The sequence below is a fragment of the Platalea leucorodia genome (assembly GCF_965183815.1).
Source record: "Platalea leucorodia genome assembly, chromosome: 5".
NCBI classification, from domain to species: Eukaryota; Metazoa; Chordata; class Aves; order Pelecaniformes; family Threskiornithidae; genus Platalea; species Platalea leucorodia.
Genome location: NC_138827.1, coordinates 44,863,481 through 44,873,794, shown reverse-complemented (window position 1 = coordinate 44,873,794; position 10,314 = coordinate 44,863,481). Strand labels below are relative to the sequence as shown.

Genomic DNA, 10,314 nt, shown 5'->3' with positions numbered 1-10,314 from the left:
ATTTTCTGAAAGCTAAACCAAAAAGCATTGAATTGTGCTCTAACTTAGTTAGCAAATCTTCTCAACCCTCGCTGCCACCAGGATCCTCCTTCCTTCTTTTTAGGTCCCAGGCATATAACATACACTACTCTTTTTATATAGCAGCCCCACCCTGTGATTAGCAAAATGCTTTACATACTTGTGAACAGAAGAAGTAAGAGGAAATTGGGAGCCATGTTTTCCTTTCTACTTTCACTGTGTATCCAAACAGCTGCCTGCTGCCTCTTTGAGATACAAATCTTGCCCCGATGTGGAAAATACTTAATGAAATCTTGGAAAAGACATTGATTTTCTTTTTGTGTAGTCTCTACCTCACTCACCCTGGCAGAGCTCTTTCACTGCATGTCACGACCAGTGCAATAGCATGTTTCCCCTATGGAGAATAACAAACGTCTACAGGCACAGGAGCTGTACCGAGTCACACAGAACCTAAAAGAAGTAGCAGGAGGAGTAGTTGGATTTTTGGTTTTTAGTGTAAAAATTAGGGACACCCCCCCCACCAATCACCTTTTAATTACACACAGGGAGGCTGCCACAAGCAGAGATAAGTACCACAGGTGGACCGCTGGATGCTCATGTGATGCTAATCTATCGTCTTGCATTAAAGAGGATTAGAGAACATCTCCCTACATTAAAAGATGTAAATAAATGTTTTCCTGTGTGGCTGTGGGGAGCTGCTGCCCGGGGTGGAGAGGAGGCGGCTGGTGCCGGGTGGCCGTTTCCCGCCATTCCCGACGACACCGAAGGCCGAGGCTTTCCGCTCGAAGGGGCAGATTTGACTCAGAAATCCGTACGCACGCGTACGGGCCCGGCGGAGAGGGGAGCGAAAGGCGGCCTCGTTGCCTCAGGCGCCGGGGCGAAGGCCGGGGCGAAGGCCTGCGCGGCACTGCGCGGCTCCCCGCGGAAGGACGCGGGGCCGGGCCCGCCGCTCGCTCGCTCGCAGGTCCCTCCTCAGGCGGGGCCGCGCGCCCTTCCCGCCGCGGCGGGCGCTCGCGGCGCCGCACGCCAAGGGAGGCGGTTGCTTGCGCCAGGCGGGAGGTCAGCGTCAGGGAGAGGAGGCGGAGGGAGAAGCGCGGGGGAGCCCGCGGGAAGGGGCAGGCGATGGCTGGGGCGGGCGGCCAGGAGGGGCGGGAGGAAATGGCTGTCGAGGGGCTGAGGGCGGCCAGCGCCGCTCCGCCGTACCCCTCGCGGGCTCTGCGGAGCGTGAGGAGCAGCCCCTGGGCGAGACCGGGTGCCGGTAGGGGCCGGGGCCGGCGCTGCGGGGCTGAGGGGGCCCTGGCCGGGGAGGCGAGGGCTGAGGCAGCCGCGGGCGGCCTGGCACGGAGCCTGGGGGGGGCTGGGGCGCAGCCTGCGGGCCGGGAGCGTGTGGGGATGAGGCGGTGGGTGCCTGGGGGCTGGCTCCTCAGCCAGTTACTGGTGAGGGGAGTCCAACGGGTTCACTTTGCTCCTGAGGAGGCAAATGACTGGCCTGAATGCTGAGCCCAATTCCTGGTTTTATATATATATATACACATATATATACACATATATAAAAATATATATTTATACTTATGCCAATAGCATCCGGGCTTGCATCAGAAATAGTGTGGCCAGCAGGACCAGGGAGGTGATAGTGCCCCTGTACTTGGCACTGGTGAGGCCGCACCTCGAGTGCTGTGTTCAGTTTTGGGCCCCTCACTACAAGAAGGACATTGAGGTGCTGGAGCGTGTCCAGAGAAGGGCAACGAAGTTGGTGAAGGGTCTGGAGCACAAGTCTTATGAGGAGCATCTGAGGGAGCTGGGGTTGTTTAGCCTGGAGAAGAGGAGGCTGAGGGGAGGAGACCTTATTGCTCTCTCCAGCTACCTGAAAGGAGGTTGTAGTGAGGTGGGGGTTGGTCTCTTCTTCCTAGTAACAAGCAATAGGATGAGAGCAAATGGCCTCAAGTTGTGCCAGGGGAGGTTTAGGTTGGATATTAGGAAAAACTTCTTCCCTGAAAAGGTAGTCAGGCCCTGGAACAGGCTGCCCAGGGAAGTGGTTGAGTCTCCATCTCTGGAGGTATTTAAAAGATGTGTAGGTGTGGTGCTTAGGGACATGGTTTAGTGGTGGACTTGGCAGCACTAGGTTAACGGTTGGACTTGATGATCTTAAAGGTCTTTTCCAACCTAAATGATTCTATGTATAAAACACCTGATGGGGCAGTCAAGTTGCCAGCAGGCTCAGCTCAGCTGCTTTGCTTGTGTTGGACCCAGTGCCTGTTAGACTTGCTAGTGAGCCCTGGGCTGCAGCTGCTGCCTGGGAGGATGGCTCTAGAAGGCCATGTGTGCAGAAGACCATGTTCCTTCAGTTACGTGATTGCTGTGGAGTTCATTCATTGTTCATTAGGGCCTTATTTTTAGGCTTAGTGGGGATATTTCTTGTTAAATGTTTATGTGTGCTAAAATGTAGTTTTTAATAAAAGGTGGGAGAGTTGGAAATGCACTAATGGTTATTACTCTAATGCCATGTTGAATTATGTTAGGTTACTTATAAAATGCAGGCACTAATAACAAGGTTTTGCTCATAGTAAATCTAAAGCTAAGGCCTAGCAGAATCTTTCCTCTCACACAACATAGTAATTATTCAGATATTTCCTACTAGTTGTTACATTGTAGGAATTGTATTGAGCCATACATATGCAAATCTAGATATAAAATCATCTGAATTGTAAGATAAAACAAATGATAGGTGAGAGACAAGAAAGCAGGCGCCTGAGTGAGAAATTATTTCTTTTTCTGCGTTTGTCAGAAAAGCTAAGGAAGATTAAATATGTTGCAGTTGTGTAAACACTATGTAGGTGTGTGGGATGGAGAGTGACGAATTAAGAAACTTGCTTTTTTATGATTGTATATGATTTATAATTGTTTATAAAAAGGTTATTTACATCATTATATGTGGAGGGAGCAGCTACTGCCTAATTTTGCTAATTCCTGTGTTTTCGTCATATTCTGAGTAGAAGTGGGATCAGGTCTACCCCTACTTAATTGTGAATTGAACACCACTGAAAACAGCGAACGCTGTAATTTGATATGTTACAAAGCACTTCAGAAAATAAGAGTTAACTTTTTTTATTTTAGCATTAGCAAAATATTATGGATAAGAACCTCCAAGAAGAACAGTTTAGAGGAATTATTAAATTTATACCTCCTTTGTACAAACAACGCTACCAGTTCATTAAAGATTTAGTGGGGAAATACAAGCCTAAGAAGGTTAGTATGTTTTGTCTTTTTATGTTATAAATTTGGAAAAAAGTTAACATTAGGTACCTCAGGAATATTTGAGGGAATATGCCTTCATGTGGAAGACAATCTCCAGAGTCAGTGGGATGTTCTACATGTACTTGTTCATAGCTGTAATAACAAAAGGTTAATACATTTAAACATCTTGTAGGATCTTCATATAAATTTTTAAAAAGAATGTTCAAATCCATGTCTATCCTGTTTGTAACTTTAAATTTTAGTTATGATTGTGAAATGCTTTATTTTATCATTAAAATGTTATTTTGACATAAATATGGAATTTTTATTTTATGGAAATCTCTGGAATTACTTGGAAATATGCAGCATTTACACATTGTTTAATATCCAATTTACAGGTGGCAGATTTAGGATGTGCTGACTGTACGCTTCTCTGGATGCTGAAATTCTGCAGTTGCATTGAAGTGTTAGCTGGGCTAGATATCTGTGCAAGTGTAATGAAAGAGAAAATGTAAGCTCTTGCATTGTGTTAATTTAAGGTTTGTAATTGGCTTGACGTAGTGGCATGTTACATCATTTCTTGTCAAGAATTTCAAAATGAAGGTAGATGCAGAAATACCAGCTTGGCAAATGAAGAGCTATCTGTTGTTCTTTAGTTACATTGCACCTGTGTCTGGGGACTACTGGGCTGTAGATGCCTGTAACATCACTTAATATAGCAAAGGTCCAAGTCATGGAATGGCCCTGAAGGTGTGTACATCTGAGAAGTACACCATTTGTAACGGTACTAACACATTGTATTAGTAGTATCTGTTTATGTTCATACATGACATTACTGTGGTATGCATACCTGATCTTTTTGAAATGTGCCTGTAACTCTCTTTTAGTCACCGCGGTGGGGACTTCATTCTTGTTAATCTTTTCAAAATGGGAAGGTTAGGTCAATGTTTTGTGTTTGGCTTAGAATGCTCTAAAATGTGGAGTTTATGTGGTCTTTGAAGCATGGGTCAGACTGGTGAGGAACACCAAAGTTTCTCTCTTGGAAGCTGATTAATATGGTATCGATGAATATATAGGATCTAGATGCTGACATTATCACTTGTTCTTTGTCAAGAATGAAGAAAAGTAGCCTTTTATTATATTTAATGTTTATTGTGTGTTTTGTCTGATGCAGTATTTCAGAATGAAGTTTGCACACGTATTTTAAGTTCTCAGTCTATTTTATTTGGAAAAAAAGGTTACTATGCTTGCATAATAACTTGCCAAAAACCCTGTAGAGCGTGCCTAAGCCAGACTTACTATGCGTCTGGAGGTGAGCTACTATCAGAATTTACAAGCAGTTTTGCAAGTGGCTTGAGGGTATAGTGGAAATTTTTGTAAACAGGAAGGACAACTGCTGGATTAACTCCTCTGCTCTTTCTGTCCTATTTTAGATAGTCATAAAAACTGTTTGTATTAGAAATTCTTTTTTTTAATCCCTGTAAAACAGTTAACATTTTTGAGATTTACAAGGTATCTATGTAGTGTGTTAACTAGTTCAGTTACGTGCACAATTTATCGTGTCCTAAGGTCCTTTCTATGACATCATGTTTTTAATATTTTTGTAGGCATAGGTTGTCTCCTCTTCCTGGTGATTATTTGCAACCAGCTGAAAGATCCCTAACCGTTACCTTGCATCATGGTTCAGTTGCCCATAAAGATCCTTGCATGCTTGGTTTTGACTTCGTAACGTGTATTGAACTGTGAGTATTAGGCCAACAGAATACATTTTTCTAAGTTCATTAGGGTTCCATTTGGAATTTTGTCCATACTCTAACAGACTTGATCAAACCCTTCAAGTAGAAGAGTAGTAGAATGTGGCATCTTCTAACTTGTGCTTAAATGAACCATACTAAGAAATTCTAGTGCTAACTTATGGTGGAAAAAGGATATGAAGGATGAAAAAGTATAAAATGCAAGAGGAAATTTTCTCAGACAAAAACCTCTAAGTGGCCACTCAGCCACAGTGCCAGTGCTAATATTGTAGAGCTAGGCTTAGAATTACAAGGTACAGATAGGGGTTTGTTTTTTGTTTTTGTTGTTGTTGTTTGTTGTTTTTGGTTTTGGTGGTGTTTTTTTTTTTTTGACTGATTGTTAAAAAGATTGAAATACAGTAGGTTGTTCTTAAAGGCATACATAAACTTATCCTTTACAGAATAGAGCACCTGGAACAATCAGAACTAAGGAAGTTTCCGGAAGTGGTGTTTGGTTTCATGGCTCCAAGCATAGTTGTGATCAGTACTCCAAATTGTGAATTTAACCCTTTGCTTCCAGGAGTGACATTATTCAGGCATCCAGACCACAAATTTGAATGGAACCGAGCACAATTTCAAAGCTGGTAAGTTCACTGAACATCACATGCAGAAAGCTTTGAGTGTTCAGTAATGTGAGAAAGGAATAGCAATACATTTTCAGAATGGTTTGTGTATGTGGTTTGGTATCAACAGAGTTTCACACCTACTGATTTCTTTCTACTGAAACGTTTCTTTGCTGTTATAAATAGTTAAGCATGCTCTGTGGGTTTTGCATTTTATGGTGGTTGTTAAGTTGGCTTGCTTTTGCTGCAAGTGCTCTGCAAAAAATATTCACACTTTTTACTTTCTTTTTTATATATCTTTATGAAAATTAATGCATTTGAAGTGTAAGGTATTTATTAACCTTTTCACATAATAATACCCTGCTATAGAAACGCTTCATAAAAACCTAAGAAATGTGCTCACTATATATGGTGTGTAATCAAAGCACTCAATTAGTCCAGACCTCTATGTAAGAGCATGCAAGCAGATTTATCAAACAATCACAGTAGCAGAGCATGTTGAATAAAGTTAAGGATAGTTTAGTGGATCGTGGCACAATGAAAGGTTTTGTGCAAAATGTATGTACATGACAGAGGGTTGCATGAGATGTCTCTTACTCTAGTATCAGTAGATGTAATAAAAACAAAATAAAGAGAGAGTGGGTTATATATCCTGTGATAACGTTCAACTGTCAGGCAGTTGTGGAAGAAAACATATGGTACAGTAAAGGGTGCCATACCTCAGTAGCCAGCTCCTGGTTAGAAATTGTCTTGGAGAAGTTGCCCCTTAAATTAGGTTGTTTCTGCCATAGACTTTAAAGTATGCAGTGATTTTTGAGTATGCAGTTTTGCAAAGCTTGAAGCATATATTTTTTCCCTAAATAATGATACTAAAACCTGCCTGCATTATTAGCTAAAGGATGAATACCTTAGAGACCGTTTATATGACTTAAAGTAAATTTAGATTCTGCTTTTGGATATATGTGAATTAAAAATATTGGTATCACTGAAGGAGTGAGATTTTTTTGAGCTGCAAACATGAGAAAGTCTTTACGTTTGTATTGTGAAATAGAAGTATTGCAATATTCTCTAACATACATCAGATGAATTTATTTTACTACTTTTTCATGGAGAATGATGCAGGTAGGTAGTGCCATTTCAGTTCCCTGCCCCATCACTTTTTTCGCACTGGCTGATATACAGTACCACAAGATTGGTTTTCATTTAGATGTCATGTACGTTGTTGTAACCTTGATTAGGTAGACTTTACTCTTTACACATTTACAACAAACCTAGCTTTTTTTTTTTTTTTTTCTATTAACTGGTCTCTTGTGGTTTTGGGATGTGTATGTTTTTATGGGTTCTTCTCAAATTTTGTTCTCTAAAATTGGTAATTTTTAGCTCATTTTCAAGGCATTTAAGACAGTGAGTAAGCAACTGTGAACATGCAGATATTTTAGAAATAACAGTAATGTTTGGTTGCCTAAATTACCGATACTAAATGATTCAGACTATGGTAGGCGTATGATTACAGCTCTGATTCAGCAAGTTTTGACTGCATATCTTCAGGCATGTGAGTATTATCAGAGAAATTACACTCAAGCATTCACAGGCTCAGGGTCTTGCTTCTGTTAGAGAATGTATCTTTATTACATTAAAAGACGAATATTTAGTATGATTGGAATAATTGGTCTTTCTTAGGGCTCTAGAGACTGCTAGACGCTATGATTACTCAGTGGAATTTACTGGCGTAGGGCACCCACCAACAGGAATGGAGAATGTTGGGTTTTGTACCCAAATAGGTGTGTTTGTTAGAAAATATCCGCAAACTGGTGAATCTGCTCAGTCTGAGAAACCCACTGAAGCAGTTTACAAAACGGTAAGTATTATTTTCTTCCTTCAGGAGGATGAATAAAGAGTAAAATTTTCTATGAAATGTCTGAAGGTGTTCTTACTGTGGTCTACTATTGCTATCCAGTCTTAGCTCTGATTAACGCACACCGTCAGATCAAGAGAGTCTTAAGTCCATGATTTGTGGTTTTAATTGTATAAAGGCCTTTAACTTTTAGGTTATTTGCTAAATAGCAATATGGATAATCATTGTTATTTTAACATACTGTTATCCCTAGAATGAATGTTCTCGTTTCCACCAGGTATACCGCGACACTATTTTTATAATTGTTCCTCTAATAATTGATTTTTTTCATCATGTGGTTGTTGGCACTGATGCTGATTTTTCAGATACATAAAAAATAAAAAACATAAAAACACATTTCTAACAGAGTGTATGTTTCAAAGAGCTGCATAGTCTTGGCAAATATATTATCAGAAGGAAGGTATTTCCCAGAAGTTAGATTGACAAGACCTGTTTTGTGTGGTTTGCCTTACTCGGTAGCATTTGATGTTACACCCTCATCTCGGTGTCTTCAGGTAGCCAATTCTGTTTTTTTGCAGAGGCATGAGATCTTTCCAAGTACCCCGTTCTCCTGTGGTGCACATCAAACCTTTTTGTTTTTCAGCATTAAATGGCTTTCACTTTAGATAACATCAGATAGTATTTTTGTAAAGTACTGTGCTGTGTGTTGCAGTGTGTGATACTGACAAAGCCTGATGCATCTAAGTGCCATGTGGTATAAATCAAAGGACATTTTTTTCAGAGATGAAATGAAGTAATAATGCAAAAAGCAAAATATATTGGGTTTTTTTCAATCTTATGAGGCCTTAAATTATTTGTTCCAGTGAACACATTCTCATATTTCACTTCTTTGTTTAAAGATACATATGTATCTTCAAGTGACTTATGACCTGAAGTAAAATGTAAAGTGACATTATGGGAATGTCTTTTGTAGTTTCCAAGCTATAAAGATGTTCTATACATTCTACACATCTACTGCCCTTAGTAGAATCATGAAGTGCTCTTTAGTGCTTAGCAAACTTGGAAATGCGTCTAGGTGACTGACATGTACTAGAAATTGCTTTCATTATCTTCTGTTACAGGGTCATTATGGAGGGAGTTTTGACATCAGTATCCTTTGAATTTAAACAAGAGTGTGATCTCATGTGTTTCTTATCAAACTTGGACTATCAAATTAATTTTTATTTTATCATGTAACTGATTTACAGGAATAATAAATCAACATTTCAAGATGTAATCAGAAAGTAAGAAGAAATAGTTATAGACTGTGGAACTTCAGTGGTAGTGTGTTGGTATAAAGCACTCTCTAGTAAACTAGTGGGAATGAGATTGCCTGCCTAGTGTCCTTAATTGCCTTGCAGTATAGTTCAGTGTAGGACACACTACAAGTTCACAGGTTTGATGTCACAATTTATTTTTTTAGCATTCTCTGCATCTGTGAGAGAATATTTAATGTTTTACTCTGAAAACAGAATGAAACACATAGCTGCAGTCCTGGTTTCCAGATGATAGTTCAGAAGTAATTTAGAATCTACGTAGCTGTGGAACTGTCACCAGAGCCTCACGATGAGTAATGTGGAAAGTAAGAGAATGATCAAAAAGAATTAAAGAATTGCAGGGCTTCACCTTGCCTGATCTACAAGTATAGCTTGCAGATATAAGCCTGATTTCTTTTGAAGATCCATTAACTTATCTAATTGCCATTGTAGCAGTAATACATAAAATCAAGTCATATTGTTTAGTTTTTCTGTTACCTGAAAATGTTTAAAGTAATAAGCAAAACAGGATTGAATCAAAAATTATGTTCACATTTTAGAAGTTCTTTTTGACAAGCAAATGTTAAAATCTGAGCCCATGATAATGATAAACATTTTATGTGTTCTTACATGTTGTAAAGGTCTTCAAAGCAGTGTATCCAAGTCTTAAAGATGAGAAGTACCTGCAGAATGCAGTGGTCAGTGAAGTTATTTTCACAGCACAAATCATTAAGCAAAGTCTGCTGGACCGTTTAATGTCAGAACATGAGGAGTATAATGACGATCGTACTGAGAGAAAATCCAAATTCCAACATTCAATGAACTGTTTTTCGGAAGATCTTGGAAAACTGGTTGTTGAAAAAAGCATGGAATCATTCGTCGATGGAAATGTGGTTTATATACCTCTTGCAACAATCTTTTCTTTTCCCAAAGTGAATCGACTTTGTGGTACCTTTGAGAAGTTACGCAAGCTTATTGCTGGCAAGGTCACACTGAGCAGTGATGGTTCTGCTGTGATGTTCAATACTGAACATGAAAATGAAGAGAATTAGATCTCAGGTTTCTCATACAAAGTCCAGTTAAAGTAATGAAAGTATTTTTTTAGTAGCTGTCAAGTGGTGTGATCTGTATGCTGACTAGAACCACAAAACTTTTTGTAAACCTTTCAGTATTTATCCATCAGCACCTCTCTCATTTAGCGAAGATGAGTGCTTCTGACAGAGATCGCAGTAACTCGTATGGTTTTGAAGTGAAATATCAGGGGCTAAAACGAAAGAATTAATTCCTGTGAAGAAAAATTTCAAGTATTTCTGTTTTTTGGTTTGTGGGTGTTTGGTTGTTTTTTTTGTGTGTGGTTTTTGGTTTTTTTTTCCTATTACAATATTGTAGCTATCATGACTAGACTCTTTTTGGTAACCTTTTAGCTCCAAGGATAGTTGATGATAATGCAGAACTGTGGTGGTGTGCTGAATAATATGAGTCAGACAGAGGTTTAGGGCAAGTTTTTTCTTAATAGAATGAAATGTATAGATGCATTTTTGAAGACGAGCACATAT

At 39.7% G+C, this 10,314-nt stretch overlaps 1 protein-coding gene across 1 annotated transcript; it reads left to right on the top strand.

Moving 5' to 3' along the window:
• Nucleotides 1-3,147: 3,147 nt before the first annotated feature.
• Nucleotides 3,148-9,810, top strand: HENMT1 (HEN methyltransferase 1; the record flags this gene model as incomplete). Its single annotated transcript, XM_082312607.1, has 6 exons — nucleotides 3,148-3,264; nucleotides 3,651-3,763; nucleotides 4,860-4,994; nucleotides 5,447-5,629; nucleotides 7,289-7,466; nucleotides 9,400-9,810. 6 exons carry the CDS (start codon nucleotides 3,148-3,150, stop codon nucleotides 9,808-9,810), a joined length of 1,137 nt encoding a protein of 378 aa, XP_082168733.1.
• Nucleotides 9,811-10,314: the final 504 nt, after the last annotated feature.